At 47.9% G+C, this 21,141-nt stretch overlaps 1 protein-coding gene across 2 annotated transcripts in view; it reads right to left on the reverse strand.

Annotated features, from left to right (window-relative positions):
- Window positions 1–2,040: 2,040 nt before the first annotated feature.
- SNX33 (sorting nexin 33) overlaps window positions 2,041–21,141 on the reverse strand; it is a 30,672-nt gene continuing 11,571 nt past the window's right edge. For both annotated transcript variants that reach the window (XM_029574872.1, XM_029574871.1), the window contains exon 3: window positions 2,041–4,452. In XM_029574872.1, coding sequence (XP_029430732.1) covers window positions 4,199–4,452 — 254 coding nt within the window. In that variant the 3' untranslated portion in view covers window positions 2,041–4,198. The remainder of the gene's footprint in view (window positions 4,453–21,141) is intronic.

Consider the following 21,141-nt stretch of genomic DNA (forward strand, 5'->3'; position numbering starts at 1 on the left):
CTGGCCCCGGAGAAGGCAGGAATGTTAATACACAACAGATTTTTTTTTTCATTTTCTTTTTGTCTTGCGGCCTTTTCTGGCAGAACTTTGCACATTCTTGGCATTTTCTGGGAAAATCTTTAAAGGAACTGAATAAACCGAGGCCGAGTACCACCCCCCCCGGCCCACTCGGGATGGCAGGGAACAGGAACGGCGCCACCTTGAACGCAAGACCCGGCTTGTTTTGCTTGTACCAGATAAATCGGGTCCGGTTAATTCAGCAAGGGTGGGTTTCATGAGGTGGAGCCAGCACTGGGCCCAGTCACGGACTGGGCAGAAAATGCCCCAGGGATGGAGCCACCGGGTGCCAGCTCTTTCCCTGAGCTCCAAGAAACTTAGGCAAGATTATTCAGGGAGAAAGAGCGTTTATGTTGCCTGGTGCTTTGCTATCCACTTCCCTTGCTGCACACTGCACACTTTCATGCTTTGGCTGTTTGCAATGCAGTCTCTCTGTTTCCGATTGGAACAATTGAGGGAATAAAGTCAATCAAATGGCCAACACTAATTTGGAATGAAAGGGGTTAAACATCTACCATTTTCCTTCATGAAGGATTCTTTGGGGGGGGGGGGGGAAGGGGAGGAGAACCAAACAAGAACTGAAGAGTTGGACTGTGCAAGCCTTTAACATTTGCATGCAAAACCCAGCACTATCTACCCTGCTGGATGAAAGCACTGGCCAGAATGGCACCAAGTACACCCTGAGGCGGAAGCAGAGAGAGAAACCCAGAGGTCAGCGGGCAAGACCTTTGCTCTGGTCTTCTTCACTGCAGGCTACGGGGGGGGGGAGGCTCGGAAGAGCTAGGAGGGTGTGACAGGGTGTAGGGGACTGATTTCCGAGCAACTCGGCTGAAATAGATCGCATTCTCCTACAGCTGCTTGAGCTCAGCAGTAGAGTTCCCGATTGGGAATCAGACATTTGTAGGTTCAGATTACTGCAGGGAATGGCTACAGGAGAGACTTGCACCCCTTCCCTCCAGGAGTCACTGCAGAGAAGGGTTTGGAGCAGCTCATAAATCCTCCGCTCCCACCTTCAAGTGCCAGTATTCGTATATTGCAGCATTTAAAGAATCCTTTTGACTCCAGCCTTCACTTGGATACCCAAGCTGCACCCAAAGCGAATGCGGACATGGTCATAGACCGGCGATGCCATGCGTAGCTGCGTCTATCCCCTGCTGGCCAAGAGGTTGTAGATCAGACTCAAAGCTCAACTCCCAAACAAGGTGAAGCAGAAAGATGTGCTAGACCCCCCCAAAAAGGCTCCTCGCCCATATTTCCCCCAAGATAAGTAATTCTCGTGATTAATCTCATAGCCACCATCCCACACTGCAGGATAAGACGTTAAAACGTTCCCGTCAGACTTTCCATCTGAGAGATGATTCCCTGTTGCTCAAACAGAAAGTGATGCTTTCAGTTCAGATCTTCCAACCTGATGGCTGGTTAGAGGTGATGGAGACCCCCCAACTTTGTGCCTTGGAAACAAATTCTATCCTGAATAAGGTCGGAAGAGATGTAAGAAGCCATTGTAACTCAGAGGAAAGGTGAACAAATGGAAGGGAAGCTGAGGACTGCTCGGCAAGGAGGCTGGGGCAGATCAGCACGCACATGGGCCCAGCTTGAGGAGCTGTACCTAGGGACCCTCGGTTTCAGTTTTTATTTTCATTTTCCTGGGAATTTAATAGGTTATCACAAATAAAAATCAGCGGCACAATGACTTTTCTACTGATTTATCTCCCATGTGTATAGCAAGGTCACTGGTTCCACTGATTTTTTTTTTGTTGTTGTTGCAACATTGAAATTCCCAGGAAAAATCAAATGAAAACTGGAAAACGAGGGTCCCTGGCTTCTACCCACAGCTCCCCTCCTGCTCAGATCTACTCTGCCACGTCTGGCAATCACGGTTTTCTTAGCAGATGTAGTAATTTGCAGGCTTCTCATCCATCTTCTCCGTTCCAATAGAGAAGAAATATTTCCTCTCTTCACAAACACCTTTGGCTCTGCCATTGAGTTGGAAATGGATTTATTTCTTATTTTATCTTAAACATCTTCCAAAATATATCTAAAACACAAATCCATTTTATTTCTGTTTTGTTTTAGCAGCACCTCATCAAAATATATTTTCTAAGACAAAAGAAATCAATCCCCATAAGGCTGGTCATTCAAGAAATACCACAAAATATAAAAGTTCATCCAAACCCCCCCAGAAATAAGGTGTCTCAGACTACGGCTCTCTCCCATCTTTCATTACCTTATGTCCGGTGGGGAGAGGAGCCACTCAGCACTGTCCATCCAAGAAGAACGTGAGCAGTAGCACAACTGAATTGTCCACAGATATAAACTTTGCAAGTCCTTGGATAAAAGCTAATTCAGTTCTCCTGTGGTCGTAGGGCTCTGGCTACTGTCTTTGCCCTATAGTCTAGGGACCATGGCTATTGTTTGTGATGCTGGACTTCAAAGTCCCAGCAAGTCTTCAATTCTGAGGCCCCCCAGCTACTAGGGGTATAACAAGGCAATCATTTTCATTTTGGTTTTCTTTTCAGTTTCATGTTGTATGATTTTTCATTTTTTTGCTTTTAGGGTGCATGAAGTCAAAATAGTGCACACCAACTCAAACAGTTTGCACTACCAACGAACAAAACTACCCAAATAAAATAAAATTTTGTGGGGGGTTTTTTTTTTTTAGTATTGTTTCATTTGCATAACAACAAGAAACGATATAGACAGTTTCATTGATGATGATTTCAAATGAAAGCACATAAGAACACAAAAACATTAAGATTTGCCATACTGGGTCAGACCCGGGGGTCCATTGAGCCCAGTATCCTGTTTCCAACAGTGGCCAATCCAGGTCACAAATACCTGGAAGGATCCCAGAAGGCCAACAGATTCCAAGCTGTTTTTCCCCCAGGGATAAGCAGTGGATTTCCCCACTGTTAGCTAACATCAAGTTGGGCTGCTCCAGTTCCCATAATTCCAATTTTCATTTACTATTGCTGTTGATTCTTACTAATTCACATTGTAAAAGCCTACAGTCTCACGTTTGGGTCTCAAAAGAGGAAGAGCTATATTGAGATGCTAAGGAAGAGAGATTTTCCTAAACCATTTTGACCAAAGATGCAGGCTGGGAAGATGTCACCTGGAGCCTCACACCCCAAGCGAGAACAGGAATGTATATCTTGAGGAGCTCAGCCTACTAAAGGAGAGTATTACACTTGGAATGCAGTTCCAGTTGAGAGACAAATTGGATCAAACTGATGCAGAGAAACGAGAACAAGGGAGGAATTTAAAGTAGTATCTTAGAGTAAACAACATGAGGAAAGTAGCTTATGCTACTCTATTGTATAGGAGGAGAAAGGTTGGAATGTAAATTGGGATTAACAGAACCGAGTGGTACCTAAGAAAACCCGTCATACAAAGTGACAGTAGGGTGTTCTTAACTGTGGGAAAAAATGGAAAACTGAATTTTTTAGGAGGAAGGAATAGGCTGAATTGCATGCCAGGGCTACGGACCTTGTCCCCCACCTCAGATAGTCCTGCCTGAAAATCTCTCACTCCCCCAGGGACTCACACAGAAAGAAAACGTGCAGCTAGCATTCACCATGTGTTTGAGCAGATTGGCCTGGATAAGCTCCAGTACAGAATTAATTCTCCAACCATTTCTCTCAGTAACTAAATCAGCTCCCAAGCCAGATCCTGAAATAGCAAGAGAGCACTTGTGCATCCCAGTAGGGACAGTCATCTTGCATAACAGACAAGCATGAGCCCTGACAGCCATAATAAGCCCACAATCCATTGATTATCTGTGTGTTGCTGTACTCCATCAACAGATTACATATGTGCATATTTCTTTTTCAGAAGGCTGAACAGATCTTCAGTTCCAAAGTTGTGCTTTTGTACTAGACTTTCCTGATGGCTTTATCTCAAAAGAGATGACTTCCCTGGAGCGCTGAGGTCTTGCTGTCATGAGAAAAGGAGACACTACCATGCCGAAATCTTGAGACTCTGGGGATTCCCATTTGGTTTCAGCAAATTAAGTGATTAGGAAACACAGACAGTGAAAACTGGTCGCTAGCGTAAATGAGTTCATGTTTGTTTTCAGTCTTGTCTTGCAAAGCCGACGCCTGAGAACAGGGGTGGCGGGACAGCACAACGACAAGAAGGGCTAGAGGGCATCGTACATGCGTAGGGTCTTCTCCAACTGCTGGCTCACTCGCTGATAGAAGATAATCTGTTGTTTCAGGTAATCCTGCATCATATGCTTGAAATCCTCAATGCGCCGCTCATGGAAATGGTTCATCTCTGCCTGCAGAGCAAAGCCCACCACACGGCAGCGCTTCCGAATGCCATCGGCCTCACTCTGGTCCATCTTCCCCTCATCGCTCATCCTCTGGCTCTCTTTCACCTTCGCAAATGCTCCTGATGAGAAGGCAACACAAAAGGAAGTGAGAGTTAATACATTGGAAGCAAATGCTCTCCCTTTTTAACCCTTTGCTCATCTTTTCATTTTCCCTAAAGAAGATGGAGACTAGAAAGAGACAGAAGCAAAAAAAAAAAGTGAAATGCCCAAATGCAGAGGGAGAAAAAGAGAAAAATACCAAACACATCAAGGGTGAAATTTAGTGGGTAAGTGTTCAAGAGCGTTATTTTTAGCAACTGCCTACAGCCTGAACTTGGGGCAGGAATACCTGAGTGCAAAGACATTGTGAGTGGGTGCGATCAACACCCTCTAATCCAAAACATATCCCTCAAAATGCTAGAGTCGAATGTATGCAGTCCATAGTACTAACAACAACGGACATGTGATGTATTGCAGCAAAAAAGCAGGTTAAGCTATTGCAGACAAGCAGGGGACAATGGCTCCCGAGATCACAAGTCTTTCTTCAGCCTTGCTACCGAGAGCCTAAGAGCAAATGTGGAAACAGAAAATGACAACTGGGAGAGAGGGATGGCATGGGGAGCTAGAAAGTGAGACAGATCAGGAAACCAACACACACATAGCAAGAGAAAGCAGATCCTAAGGCCCGGTACCTGAACATACCTGAGCTATACCCGCAGAACTAGGTTTTGGGGAGGGAAGGGGAGACCAGCACTGGAACAGTAAGGGGTGCGGAAGGTTATAGTGCATTGGTAGATACCAAAATAAAAGCAGATAAGTGTGAAAGGATGCTTGCCCGGTGGCGGTGCTGTGCGCGCTGCCACGCAGGAGATGGGTTTGATTCCCAAGCCCAGCTTCAGCTCCTTGTGCTGGCTGAGTCTGGTGATGACGGAGGGCGTCCAGCTCAATGAGAGACAGTCCTTAGTGGGTAGCGGGCACCACGGGCCATCCCCCCCCCCAGTCCATCGCCACAGACCACTGCGCTCTGTGGAACCTGCTGGGCCTCAACGGCACCAACAAGCAAGTGTCACTACCGAGCCACTCCCTTCCTCCCAGCCAGAGTCGGTGCCAGCCCAGAGAGTAAAGGCTGAGCCCCAAGAGCCCAACCCAGGCCTACAGATGACATTTCTAAAGTACACGAGCCCATGAGAGATCAGTTTCTCGTGCAGACTGGATATGCAGAGGAGGACTGAGGCAGTCAGTGCTGGAAAACTATTTCAAAAACTTTTAGGCAGCAGCCAAAAGTTTTAGGAGCCAGGGAAAATTCTTGGGGGGGGAGGGGGGTTCCATGTATATTTTTTAAAAATTTTTATTTTTTTTAATTTTTAATTTTTTTTTTTTTACTGTTTCTTTCATTATTTTGGGGAGAGGTTAAACATCTTTTGGCTTTTCTCTTCCTCCCCTCTTGCTTGTATTTTATTTTAGATGCGGTTCATTAGTAGAGGGATGCCCTGGGCAACACCAGTAATTCCCTCTTCTATGTGGCCTGCTGACAGGGGGCACACTCGGGCAATGGCTCCTCCACTGTGCAGCTGGGTGGCAGAGGCCGTGCCTGCTCCACCCTGCTCCACCCTGCTCCACCCTGCGGCCCAGTCGCCATTGTTTTTCCCAGGGCAGTACCATCCTCATTCCTCGCTTGGGCACAGGACAATGATGAAGCGAGTTACATATTAAACCAAATCAATCAATCAATCAGCTCCTATTGGATAGTTATTTATACATTAAAAATGTTTGATAAAAAGGACAAAAAAGGTCAGGAGGGTATTTCAAGAGCCAAGTCAATAAGATCCTACCCCATAGCTATAAAGACCCAAGTCTTGAAAATTGCTTTTTTTTTTTTTTTTCTCCCTTTAAAAACCGGGAATGATTATTTTGATTTTCAAATACAAGCCAATATTCCCAAAACATGGATATGCAGCATTTTGGGTCTTCTGAGAACACATGCACTGAATATACAGTGAGAAAGAGAAGGAAGTGCTGCTGGATGGGGAGTCAGACAATCTCTTGGGCACTGCACTTGCTCTTCTACCATGTAAAGGCAGAAAGGATCCTTGAAGGCTTCTCACAGTGCTAGAGTTCAGGTCTGAAGCACTGATCTGCATGGCCTAATATCAATTAACTGCCTGCATTTCTGACACAAGAACAATAGAATGATGAAGCCTATTGTGTATACACTGTTTATAGCTTGTAGAGTTTACGCAGTTGTTTTGCTCCTCCAGTGCTGCTGCTCAGTGAAAATCAGCATAGCTGCAGGCTCCTAGTCACTCTACTCTCTGAGCATCTGTTTATTTATATTTCTCTCTCTCCTTATGCTACAATGCTCCAAGCCAGTTCCAAATAAAACAATATCATAATAGCATTTCATAAACTAACATAATAAAACATATAAAAACTCCAAAAAAATAAACAGAACATATAACAAATACCCTAACACAACACTCCATGGAAATCATCATCATAACCTCAAACATAAAAACAATCAATTACCTACCATAAAAACAACCAATCATAAAACAACAACAAATAGCACTCCAGTCACTAACAGCTTCCTAAAATGTTAATTAGCATGCCAGTTACAAGTAACATTCATAAACTAACAACTAAAAAGCCATCAAAACGCCTAATCATTAGCCATACTACTTCCCAGCTTCAATCCTGGAAGCCATGGCCTGCCCAAGTAATAGCAGCTGAATTCAAACATCAGTAATTCACCGCAGCAGCTTGAAAATCACAGACCCCCTTAAAAAAAAAAAGAGGGGGCAGAAATGAACAGAGTAGATACGTCAGTGTACCAGATATTTGGCTCCCAAGCCCAGCTTCTGCTCATCATGCTGGCTGAGGCTGGGCCTGAAGCGTCCCTCCCAGTTAACCTCTGAAGTAGTAATTATATTGGTTTTCACTTAGAGAACGGCATCTAAATAAAACATTTGAAAGGTCTTCAAAAAACGTTAAAGCGGGAGCAAAGGCTAGCATCAGCCCTTGACGTTAATCATAGGCCCCAAGATTAGAAGAGTCTGTCAGCGAAAGCATTTTAAATGTATTTAAAGAGTCTTCTAGATCTATAAACAAGTTTTCCACAAAGCCCTGTTGGCCTCATATTGCAAAAAAAGATTAAAAAAAAAAAACATGCACACATTTTGGCCCCATGTAGGCCTGCTTCAAGGGGGTCCCACCAATGACCTTGCTTCCACGAATTTCACTGCCACTGCGGATTCCACCACCTCAACCCTCTTCCCACCTTTGTGAAGCCTCTTCATGGGTCTCGTTTACATGCTGTTCTCTGGGTGAAATCCTTCGTTAGGCTTTAGCCGGTGGAAGGGGACAGGGCTCGTTTTAATTCCTTCCAAGGCTAGGCCCCGTCTGGCACGGCTCATGATGCGCCTAAGAAGAACATAAGATATGTCAAAGGTCCATCAGGACCAGCATCCTGTCCTCCACAGTGGCCATCTGGGTCAGAAGTACCCAGCAGATCTCAGAAAGAGTAGATCCATTCTGGGTGGTACCTGAAATGAGGCTGGGGGCAGGGAGAGGGCGCGGAAAGAGAGCCAGCAGAGCAGGCAGCCGAGGACTTGTGTTTGCGCCGGATGAAAAATTGCAGATACAATTTGTTTATCTCACTCGTTTCTTCAAACCCTGTGCACTGTTCATCAGAGGCTGAACAACTGCACTACTGTAGGGAAGGGCACTACTGGCTTATCTCACTTAAAGAATTATTGGGTGGAGGACAAGGCTGGTTTTACACAGCTGCTGACAAAATCCTCCACACAGCAGATACAGTTTCAGAAAGTGGAGAGCGCAGATGGATTAATCTGGGCGCTCTTGCAGCTGAGGAACAGGCTCCCACACCCTGAGGCATTGCTGCGATGAGACTGCCTGGAGCTGTACTAAACAAGAAAAACCAAATAAGAGGCAAAAAAAAAAAACCCGAAAGAAAAGCCTTACACACGAGCAAAACCCTTTGCGTGCAGGGTCCCAGTTGACCTGGGCTCTGCAGAAAGGTTCCCAATGTGGAGCCACAGCACTGTTCCTTCGGCAAATAATTGCCTTCGTGTCGATCAGGCCCATCTAATCGCAGCGCGATTTCAAAACTGGTAATGAGAACAACGCCGGTGACCCTTCTTGCTGGCTCCTCTCACTCCTGTGCCGCACCCTCCGGGCGGCTGCTTGAGGCAACGGCAGTGCAAAAGCACAATCTGCTGCCCTCCGTGCTTATGACGACTGGGTCATGCCCCAGAGGGGAGGGAGCTGCCCCATCACTGCCCAGCTTTCAGAAACTGTCACAGAAAGTACCTCTGTACTCCTTCCCATGCATATTTTTTATAACACTACTGGACATATCCAGCCAGCACTGTACAACAGTGATAAGTATTCTGCAATAAGTCCCATCCCCAAAGAGCTTACAGTCTAAGAAGCATACGTCCCAAAACACGATAACAAATAGGCCCCATTGGGCATTAATGTATTAACAATGTGCATTATCACTCAGGGAGTACCTGAAGCAACTTGCCCCAAGGTCACAAGAGAGTGTCGGCGGGAAGAGTGGCGTTTGAATCTTGGTTCTGAGCCCACTCCCCACCTTCCAAAACCACCAGTGCATGAAAGGACGCCCAGCGAAAAGGCGTTCGCTCCTTTTCTGCTTGTTTACAGAGCGCAGCCCTACCGCAGCTACCCGGAAAGAGCATCCCCGCGTTCCCCACACAGCAGCGCCTCTCAGGGTAACTGGTGTCAGACAGCCGATCCCAGCAGCGGCCAGAACTGCTGAGGTGATGGCCAAACAGGGCACAATAAATCTTCAGTCAAAGGGGGGGAAAAAAAAGAAGTTGATTTTTAAGGCAATTCAGTGGTCAGTGGGAGCTAATAAACTCCATCCCATGCTTCCCTTCCCGTTTTGTCGTCTGCTTTCATGGGCTAGTGTCGTTTTCATGCAGACCATGACAGAAGGGAACTTCACTTGCAAGCCAAAGGATGTTGCCTATGATTGCAGCCTCTTCAATTTACAGCCCGAGGCTCTCTAAATCCAGGGAGCCTCCCTCCTGGAATTCGTAAGCTGCAAGGTGCACAGACAACGTATCAGGGTGGACCTGGAAGCTCTTTTTTTAATCAGGCCGGTGCTGCCCCAACACCACTGGGACTATTTCTTTATCTTTCTGCCTCATCTTCGTGGTCTCCAGTTGCATCTTTAGCTACTTGGAAATCTCCTCTCTCTCTCTCTCCACATGTTCCACAGAAGATCCGCCTGGTACCGGCACTTCCTGGAGTAACCCTGTTCTTGTGCTTTACCTGAATGTCTGGGGTGGGGTGGGGGTTGTTGGTTTTTGCTTTCAGTTCTGAAGGGCACATTAGCGTTTCAAGATTTGGAAAATGCCATCCAATGCCCTCGCTCCCATAACGAACGCGTGTGCGTCCAGGTACTGCTGCACCTCTGCAGCCGGTCCCCTTGCGGGTCATCGCTTTTCTCCAAGACAGTATTGCTGGCCGGGCTCGAAGGAGCCTTGGTCTGACAAAGCAAGGCCCGTCTTACGTTCTTGTGCGTGCGGGTGACCCGGTTCGGCCTACCTGACATGCCCAGAAGTGACTGGAGAAAAGGGGAGCAAAAGCAAAGCTCCGAAGCAATGCCACTCAGCCAGCTCCCAACAATCCCAAACAAAACAAAAAAACGCAACAGGACTACGGCTGCCAGCAAAGGATTCTTCAGACAATATGGACAGCGTGAGTGCAAACCAGGCAGGTCTTTTAAAACCGTGGCAAGGAACAAACTCCATCCCCCCAGGGGACTCTCTCTCTACACACAAAGTGCCAGGTTGTGAGTCCTTGGCACCCCACACCTGCATGAACACACAGAGCTGGAGGGAAAAAACCAGTCCTATCCCCTCACTCACAGGCTCCCTCATCCTTCCAGCTAATCCAAGCACAATTATGCAAACAGCCACATGGTAAGGTGACATTTCCTCCTATGTAGTGAGGTTTTCAAATTGCTCTGTTTATGTGAGGCACTGCCTGGGGATAGATAGGAGAACTCCCTGGGGGAAAGCAGATAGTGTTCACCCGTGTACATGCGCCTGGGAATTCTCTCTCCATAATCACCGACACCATGGATTAACAGGAAGGAAGAGGTACATCGGAGGATAATGGAGGGGCTGTCCCCTATAAACGGCCTGCACTGCCAGCAAGGGCTTCTGCTCAAACTGCAAAAGCGCAGCTTGCAATTGTTTCTCCGTCAGCAGGCCCTTAAAATACCAGCACAGGTCGCTTAAGGAAGGCACCCTGTCCACTGTTCTGCATGCTCGCTGCGGGGGGGGGGGGGGGGAAGGATCACAGTGGGGCCAGGAGGCAGAGGGACCTGACTCGCCCTGCGATGTGCTTAACTCCCTTGTCTGTGCCACAGCCGTCATACACCATGCAGGCATCCAGACTGCCAAGATGTCAGGAAGAGGAAAATGGCTGAGCTATGTATGCACTGTGCTTGTGTTTTGGTTTTTTGTCTCTTCCCCGTGACACTTATTATTGGACTACCCCCATGGACTTGTCTTAGGAGGTTGTTGCTTTCAAAACCCTACGTAGGATCCTTCTTGACAGGTCTAAAGAGGGCTCATCGGAAGAAGGGACCCACGTGGCCTTGAAAGTTCACGAGCATTATCTTTGGCTTATTCTTCTGTTGGGCAACACAACCTGCAAATAATCCAGTTTCCTTCAAGACCAATGAGGTTACTGGAATTCATTCCTGTGACACAATTCTCTCCCTCTCTTCTGCAGCTCCTCCACAAGCCACCCTGTTGCTAGTGACTCTCCCGGGGTACCTTCTACCCCCCCCTCCCCCCACAAACTCAAACATCCTTCCCTTTTAGTGGCACATGACAGAAAACAGAATGCTGGAACACATGGTTCTGTGATATCAACTTCATGCCACTCCATCCCATCCAAGGGTCAGGAACCCAGGATGCATCTGGACACCCAAAACGGGAAAGGCTTTTACACGTCAGGGCTCTTCGGTTTAGGGAAGAGATGGCTGAGAGGGGCTATGAGAGAGGCTTGTGAAATCATGAGTCAATAAGGAACATAAGGTTTGTCATGCTGGATTAGACCAATGGTCCATCTCCGACCGTGGCTAATCCACGTAGTTAGAAAACCTGGGAAAGCACTTCCCTGTTGCTTATTCCCAGATGTCGGAGGTAGAGATCTCCATGCCTGGCTAATGAATAAGTGTTATTGGGCCTCTCCTCCAGAAACTTATCCAAACATTTTTTTTTAACCCAGCTATATTATTAATTTTGACCACATCCTCCGGCAACAAAAATTCCACAGCTTAATTGTGCATTGACCAAAAAAAAAGCCACGACTACTTTCGTAAATTACTTTTCTATCTGGGATACCAGTTAGTTCCGTGGCGTGACCCCCAAATCCTAGTACTAGTTCTAAACTTTATTTTTATACTAGACACTGCCATCCTGACATTGAGATCAATCATTTCAAAGCATTTGGATGCCTGCTCCAAATGTCAAGATAGCTATTTGTAAAAATTGATGTTACTGGAATCCAGATGCCATTTTAAATCCAAGAATTGCATTTCCAGTTGTTCAGACTCCTGTGCCAGGGCTCAGAATGATCGAGACGGTGCTTGCATGCCACGGAGTTACAGACATTACAGCTAAAGATGGCTGGCAGTGTCGATAGCCAGAAAAGTCTGCTTTTATACTGTTTTAGCAATTGGGAGTTTAACCTCGTCATTCCCTCATTTATTTTTTTTTACTTTGATAATTTACCCATCCCATCGAAAACGCGCAGAGCGGGTTATACTGTAACCTACTACAATAAAACTTGACAAAGCCCCTGCCTCATCTGCTACCAACCCCGCCCCCCAACTCCCGTCATAGCTCATATTTCTCTCCAAAGAGAAAACAGAGAACAGCGACATTTAGAAATCTAATACAGGCTGCCCAAGTTAGGGAGACCAGCCAAGAAAAGCTGGAGACTGAGGTATAAAACGTGTGTGTGTGTACTCATACACACCTTCCTCGCCCATCTTCCACACTTTTCCTGGTGTGTGTGTGTGTACTCCTCGCCCATCTTCCACACTTTTCCTGGTGTGTGTGTGTGTGTACTCCTCGCCCATATTTCACACTTTTCCTGGTGTGTGTGTGTGTGTGTGTACTCCTCGCCCATGTTTCACACTTTTCCTGGTGGGTGTGTGTGTGTACTCCTCGCCCATCTTTCACACTTTTCCTGGTGTGTGTGTGTGTGTGTGTGTGTGTGTGTGTACTCCTCGCCCATCTTTCACACTTTTCCTGGTGTGTGTGTGTGTGTGTGTGTGTACTCCTCGCCCATCTTTCACACTTTTCCTGGTGTGTCTGTGTGTACTCATACACACCTTCCTCGCCCTCCTCGGCCCTGCCAAGTGTGACTCATACCTGCAAAGGTATCAGGTGATGCAAGCCCTGCCTCTTCCACAGGCCATCTGCACAGACACTCAGCTGGCAGCAAACCCAGTCCTACCTGTCCCAGACTTCCTCTCATAAAACATTTGCCCAGGAGGAAGTTGCAGCTGACCACATATCTGACTTTGCCTCGAGCCCTCAGATGCCAAGAGAACCACGACAAAAACAAAGCACAAACGTTAACACTGGACGTATGGAAAGCGAATGCGCACGCGTGCATAGCAGTGTAAATACTCCAGGAGACAGAGTGCGTGTGCATGGCTGTGGAGCGATGAAGAGTGGGCCTGAACATCTCCGGGTGGTTCTCAACCCTGCCCTGGAGGCATACTACCTAGTCAGGCTATCACAATGAATATGCATGAGACAGATTTGCATAGGCTGTCTCCAATGTAGGCAGATCTCTTCTGCAAACCAGAAGACATGACCGAGAGCCTCTGCATCAGCTCATTAATAGGCCGACGTAGTAATCTGGGCGTTAAGAAATCGTGTGCTGGTTTTCAGCGCACATTTTTAACACCCAGAGTAATTTTTTTTTTTTAAACTCCCGATGCAGTAGGATAATGCACGTTAAAAAAGCACGTTGCGGTAAGGTTGAGGGGGGGGGGGAGGGGGAGGCATCCCTGACAGGCCGCACCACTTCCCGGGATAAGTACTGACTTACCCAGCTGTTTGACAGTAGCTTGCCGCAATCAGACAAGTTGGCACTTATTCGGATAGTGTTCAGAACTTTTCCCCCCCTTTTTTTTTTGTGGCCAGCGCTGTAGTGCTCGAAACTTAACTCCAGCTCTGATCAGGGCTTAATTTTCCAGCACCAAGAAAGGTGCGCCGGCCAGATGCAGTCTCCCCGTATCGGGGGGGGTATTGCTTAATGCCCTCATTTGCATGGGATTTCCATGTAAAAGCACTAAGCAGTACTCCCGTTTAGGAACGCACGTTCTCTGTGCGCCAATCTCCTTCCTGCGTCGGCAGTAAGTTTTATGCACAGAAAATGTGCGTTCAACTGAATGCCCCTTCCTGCATCGGCATGCTAGTGCTTCCTTTCCCTCTTCAGGCACGCACACAGCAGCCACCTCCCTTCGCTTCCCCTCACACGCCTGCAAGTACCTTCTTAAGGTGTTGCTCCTAGTCTCTTTCTGTCTAATATCACCGTCTCACACCCACTCCTGGCCACAGATAGGGAGGTATGGGCTAATAGCTGGAGCACAAAACTGGAAAGCCAGACTTTGTCACTGGCTCTGGGTGATCTGCTGCAAACTGCTGCGCCTCGCAGTGCTTTGACTGATCCAGATGTAACTAGGCAAGAACAATTGCACTGATGACGACACTGTTCCCACCCCTGTGGTATTCCTGCCATAGTGCGAGGATGCAATTGACTTTATGTTTCTGGTGGTTATACTGCATGCTGCATTCCTAGCAGGGTGATAAGGAGGGAAAAACATGAGTTTTACCTGTTACTTTCCTTTCCTTGAGTTCTGTTAGACCAGTCCAGACTAGTGGATTCACTTATTCATTTGATTTATATTCTGCCTTTCAGCCACTTCTGTCAAAGCAATCGAGCGAAAAAAATTAAAAAAAAAACCCTCTCTTCGATTACAACATGGCACATAGCTGGGAGGCACAGGAGGAACTTCTGACAACAGAAGAGAGGTAAGGCGAATATAATCATTATGCCTTACTGAGAGGCTTAGCCAAGAAGAGACAGATAGTCCATATAGGCAGCCATTATGTTCCAGAGAGGATCCTGGACTGGTCTAGTAAGACTCAAGGAAAGGAAATTAACAAGTAAAACTCAATTTCTCCCTCCTTATCACCCTGCTAGACCAACCCAGACAAGCGGGAAGTACCCAATCCAAAATTACTTAGGATGAGAAGAAAACATGGCTGCCCTGAGAACCCCTGCTCTGAAGGCAGTGTTGGCCTTGGCTTGTACGTTCAGCCTGAAATATTTAACAAAGGAGTGCAGAGACCAAGCAGTTTCCCTATGGATATCCTCTGGGGCCACTGCAAAGGATTCTGCCCACGATGGACGCCTGGGCCCTCATGGAATGTGCACAAAGCATGTCTCACGCTTGTGGGCCCTCCAGTAAGTATGCTGATGCGATCACCTCCTTAGTCCTCCAGCCAAGGTAGCCTTGGAAGCTGCCTCACCCTTAGGAGGGCCTCTGTACAGGACAAACAACGTGATTGTTTTCTGAAGAGGATGCTGTCACTTTCAGATACCCGAGGCGCATGCGAGGAACATCTAAGAGATGACGTGGGCTGTTTTCACCCCGACATTCGTTCCCCCAAAAGGCTGGATGTGAAAGGGCATCACTTTTGGTATAAAGGATGGGGGACTAGTCGAAAGTTAATCGATTTGGTGAAAAAAAAACTAGGCAGGGGGGTCTCTGTAAGGTAAAACCTGAAGTTACAAAATATGGCTGGCAGAACAGATGGCCACCAGAAAACCCTCATTTTAAAGAGAGATCCTTAGTTTAGAGAAGTCTGTTTCAGTGGTTCAAAGGGTGGACTCACCAGAGCACTGAGCAGGGACCTGAAAGGAGGTTGAATACTTTTATGCCCCATAGGAAACAGACTGCATCCCTATGTGCAGCTATCAAGATCCTTTTGAGCTGGCCTCTTTAGTAAATGACAGCTGCGACCTGAACCTTCAGAGAATTAAATGCAAACTTTTTTCTGCAGGTTTCTCTGAAGGAAAGCCAAAACAGACGCAATGTCCGCCCTCAGGGGGAAACTGTCAGTTCCTCACAAAAATGTTTTTAGAGGCACCATGCCTGACCATATGCCAGGGAGGTGGAACTCTAGCGAGCCTTTAGCAGGTTGCAATAACTAGGAAGGAAAACATCCCTTCCTGCATAGGCAAGCACTCTCAAGGGCCAGGCTGTACGACCAAATGGAGTTGGATCTTCCATTGGCAGTGGGCCCTACATCAACAGTTTACAACCGTCAGACAGCCAAAGGAGTGCTCCGGCTAGTGATCTTACCAGATCTGCGTACCAAGGCCTTCTTCCAAACTGAAGCAATGAGGATCGCCATGGAGGAGTGATTTTCTAGCCTTTTCAATATCCTATCTATCAAAGGCCAGGACGGGAATACATATAGGAATCTGTCCTTTGGCCAGGCAGGATCAAGTCACCGATCCCACTTCCTTCCGACAGCTGAAGAACTTGGCAGCTTTGACTTTCCTGCGGGTTGTCATCAGGGTCCATAAACTGAAGACCCCCATTGACTTACTATTATATGGAAGACTTCCTGGCTGAGTTCCCACTCCCTAGGATCTAGCCTGTTTCTGCTAAGAAAGTCAGCCTGAACACTCTTGGTTTCTGCAGTACGGGCCACTGAGAGAGGAAGTAAGTTCTGCTTTGCCCACTGGAACAGCAGACTTGCCCCCTTGCTTGTTCACATACGCTACTGCTGTGATGATGTCTGATAGCACTGATTGACATAGCTAACCGGATAACCCTGGTCTCCAGTGTCTTTATAGGCCATGATACTACCTTAGGTCACCTAACTGTGACAATGGACTCTCCAGCTCATCATGCTCTCATCCAAGGCTCAATATAGAGGCAAAATAATATTTTCTGTTTTAATTTTCCATTCTTTTTTGGATCATTCCTTACATTCTATGTGCTTTTTTGACCACCGCTGTGCACTGAACTGAAGATTTCAACGTATTGTCCACAAGGCCTTCAAGGTCCTTTTCCTAGGTAGGGATTCCCAATACAGAACCCAAAGCATCGTGCACCTGTAGTTGGGATTATTTTTCCCTCTGTGCATCCTTTTGCACTTTTCCAAATTAAATGTCATCTGCCATTCAGTTGCCTGGAGTCCAAGACTCACAAGATCCTTCTGCAGTTCCTTGCAATCTGCTCCTGTTTTAACAAAATATGAATAATTTTGGGTCTGCAAATGTGATCGTCTCTCTCGTTCCCTTTTCCAGATCATTGATGAAAACTGTTAAACAGCACAGGTCCCAGTGCCAATCCTTGTGCTACTCCACTAACGACCTTGCTCCATTTGGAAAACTGACCCTTGAGGCCTGCCCTCTGTTTCTGGCCTTTTAAAACCATTACCAGCAGGCCTCGCTCCTCAGGAGGGAGAGAGGGAAGCAGACGTCTCAAGAGAGCGGGGCTGAGGCCTGAAGACAGGGAGGCCTCATGCAGGCAGGACCCCCGGCTTCCTGTTCCCCCCCCCCCTGCTCTGCGGGTCTGGAGGCCCTGGAGAGAGACCGAGGCTTGTGGGTGGTAGATCCTGGGCAGAAACGGAAGGCCCTTCATCCCCATCGCACGTGGGGCAAAAAAAAAAAAAATAAGAGCCTGTGATGCTGGAGACATGTTGGCTCCCCCAGGCCTCGCATCTGTGACCACACAGTTCATGCTGGCAAAAGAAAGGAGGTCCAAGGGTCACAAGCCAGCGAGGACCCTCTCCCCCAGGGCTTCCTCTTGTCACTAAACCCCTTCTTGGAAGCTGCTACAAAATGGCTCCGCTGTTTTTTCTCTTTTTTTTGCAATGCTGCACCTTGAGCAGAGAAAGAAGTAAAGGAGCGAGGGAGTGGGAGAGGAGGGGGGGTCTTACTCACTGAGGTTCCCACTCCTGCCTTTGTGGCTCAAATCAGGCCAGGGGACCTGCTAGGGATCAACCCTGAGGCTGTGCTTAACCAAGGAGACCCCGAGAGCGCTGCTCAACGAGGGGAATCGGGCCCCCAAAGAGCAATGCAATGCCTGCTCGACCAGGCCAAGGTCTAACCGAGGCTCTGAAAAACTAAATATCCTGCTGCACCGGTCCATGCACGGGCCTAGGCTGCCACCTCCCTTACATCCGATCATGTCGTCATGGGAAAAGGGAGCTGGAGCAAATCCACCAGTCTGGATAGTTCTAGCAGGATGACGACAAGGAAGGAAGCCTTCCTTCGGCTTTCTAAAACAACACAGCAGCTTCTGTTTCAAAGTTAGAACAGAGTCCCTGGCAGTTGCCTCCGCCACAGACAAAGCACGGCGGATCTCCCTGCATTAGTGAAACCCAATTTACTGCAGACAATGCGGGAGGTCGAGGCAGGCCTCAACGCCCTGGGCCTAACCTCAGAATTCAGGAATGGATCGCCGCAAAAAAAAGTGACTCAAAAGCAGATTCGGCGATTTCGGCTTCTTTCGTTTCGTGAGCCCATAACGAGCCGACTCGGCTACACTTTGACCCATCTGGCTAATGGCATTAGAAGGGACCCACGCTTCCGGGCTGGACCAAAAAAAAAAAAAAAGACCATCAGTTGCGGGAGGCCTGCTACAGAGAGGGGCACGACGGTCTTTGAACCGTAAACTGAGCCTGCTGTGACTCTTCCAATACAGGAAAATTGCTAGGTGCAATGTAATTTGCCGATCCAAAGCTGGCCCCGCAGCACTGCATAAGCACCAGCAGTGGTCTGCACTGGTCTGGCCAGCTCTTAGTGCCGAGGGCCTAAAAGGAAGGCAGTAGCAGGGGTGAAAGAGATGCTTGTCCCCATCTCCTTCTCCCCTCCCCGCTCCTGGAGGCATCTTTGTCTGGGGGGGGGGGGGGGGGGGGGGGGTCACCGAAGTCCAACTGGGGCGGAAGCAATTCCCCGTCACTCCAGCCCCACAGGCAACAGTCGTCCCCGAGGCCGGTGCTATTCTGCTGCATCTCCGCTGGGGTTTTATTTGCTTATTTATCCATCCAGTATTCCGTAATTTCCAATATGTTCAGTGTGGATCACACAAATGCATACATAATAAAAAAAAAAACCCAACAACAAACAAAACACAAAATAACCGTCAAAAGCATACAACCACCAACAAAAATCAAATGAAATCGTGCACATAAATTATATGTCAGAACATAACTAGTAGAGATGTGCTTCGGGTAAAACTTGTGTGTCGGGCAAGGGAAATATTTCAATCCTGGCAAATCCTGGGTGCCATGCTGGGTCTAACCAAGGTCCATTGAGCCCAGCGGCCAATCCAGGCTGCAAATACCTGACAGATACCATAAAGAAGACCTAATTCCTGTTACTCACTCCCAGGACTAATAATGTTTTATGAACTTTACCTCCACGAACTTGTCGAAACCGTATTTAAACCCTCAATGTTAGTTGCCTTGACCACGTCCTCTGGCAACAGGTCCTACAGCTCGATTGTACACCAAGCGAAAAAGTACTTTATACTATTTGCTGTCAGTTTCATGGAGTGTCCCCTAGTCCTATTTGAAAGGGTAAATAACCCTTCTTTATTTACCTGCTCCACCCCAGTCATGATTTTATAAACCTCTATCATGGCCCCTCTCAGCCGTCTCTCTCCTAAGCTGAAGAGACCTAACCTAGCAGTCTCTCATCACAGGGAAACCATTCCAGCCCTTTTATCATTGTTTTTGCTCTTCTCTGCACAAAAGTTAGCTGGACAAACTCTTTGAATATCAAGCTCAAAACAGTTTCCCAAGCTTGCTTGTGTCCGCAGACCTTATTTTATTTTTATTGGATGAGGAAGAGAGATCTCAAGTATCAGCACAAGGAGGAGATCTCAGGGATGGGGAGAGAAGGCAGCGAGGGTGAGAGGACCAAGAATGGAGAGAAGAGAGGGAAAAACCAGGGATCTGGGAGAATAAGGAGGAATGGGGTGAGAAGGGGAGGGCACCGAGGGTAGGGGATGGGATGGATCCAGGAAAAGGGGGGGGAGGGAGATTCTGGGATTGAGGAAGGAAAGGAAGGAGTAGGAGGGGGATCATAAGAGGAAGAACCTTGGATTAGGGTAGTGAGTAGGTTCCAGGGTTTAGGGAGAAAGGAGAGGAAGAAGGAATGAAGGATCTAGGATATGGGGGAACAGAATCCAGATGGAGAGAGGATCCAAATTATAGTGGGGGAAGGGGGGGGGGGGAAATGGGGTTCCTACCCTGTGCCGGTTCTACTTCCCTTTGCATGCTCATCTCCTCTCTACCTTCCCCCCAATCCAGCACAGATCCCTTTCCTCTCACACACACAAGAAAAATTCTCCTCCTGTTCCCCTTTCACACATACACAAGCACATGACCCCCAGCCGACCCCCTCCGTCCCTTCCTAACAAACCTTTTTATTCCTCCCTCCACTGGCTTCCGCCAGGCTCCCATGCACATTCGGCTGCACCGCCCCAAAATATGGAACAAGTTAGCTCTAATGCTGTGCTTGGAAATCTGGCACCTCACCTTTTGGGGAAAGATTTCTACTGCTTTTCTGAAGTTCCTCCGACTTAATATTACTGCAATATGAAGTTGGAGGAACCTAACGAAAGAATACAGGAAAAAAAAAAAGCATTGCCAGCGGTCAGGTTAGGAAAATGGATGCTCGCACAACTGAGCATCCGTTTTCCTAACCCACTGACGGCCTCCTCTCTCCTGGGCGACTGATGCCAAGGAGGCACTAAGGACGCACCATTTTCCCCCAGCACCTTCTTTCTACCCCGGCAGCCCAATTAAATATTAAAACCGGGCGCCCGTGAGAAGTGGCGTGGCGTGGTGCGTTCAGAGAGCAGGCGCCCGTTTAACGTGCCGATATTGCCTCGGCCTGTCAGCGAGTCAGCACCTCCACCTGCCCTGGTGACAGACAGACTGGAAGGGGAGACGTGGGATGAGTCAGATGATGACTGATAGTCTGAATGGAAGAATGAAACTTTCGGGTGAGACGGCATGGTTGAGGAGGTTGGTGAATAAATGCTGTGCATCAAACAGGGATCTGGGTGGTGGGTTGGTTTTTTTTTTCCCAGTTGTGCACGACAGCGAAGCGTGCCAGAATGGTAATGTTGTTTTGAGTGTAGGCGTTTTTTAGCAAGTAACTGTTAGGCGAGGTGATCCAGAGCACGTAGCCACGTTATCCACTGAACTCAGGACTTAACAGTTCACAGTAGACGTGTCGACGGCTGCGGTCAACACTGGCACTTATCCAGCAACTTGGGGAAAGCCGAGCACACAGCTAAAAGGTTCACTTAACATGCCTCATACCATTGTACCGGCCCTGTCGGCACCTCAACGGCTCTAACTTGCAGAGTTCAATTCGTGGGTCACATCCTCTGCTCCCTGGGTGGCTGGATTTAGGGCCTGACTGCAGGGTTTCAGAAGGAGTCCTAGTGCATGGCCCCCCAGCCAAGGAAGGCTGGGCCAGGTGGGATACAAAATAGTGGGGAAAAAATCCGAGGTAGTTGCAAACGAAGGGTCGTGGCACCAGATCCCAGCCCCTGGCTCTGGTGGAGCTGGAAGCCCCACTGGAGCAAGAGAAAACGTTTGCCACCCTCTCTCCCCACCCCCCCAAAAAGAAGAAGCTGGGTG

Source organism: Rhinatrema bivittatum, chromosome 13, assembly GCF_901001135.1.
Source record: "Rhinatrema bivittatum chromosome 13, aRhiBiv1.1, whole genome shotgun sequence".
Classification (NCBI taxonomy): Eukaryota; Metazoa; Chordata; class Amphibia; order Gymnophiona; family Rhinatrematidae; genus Rhinatrema; species Rhinatrema bivittatum.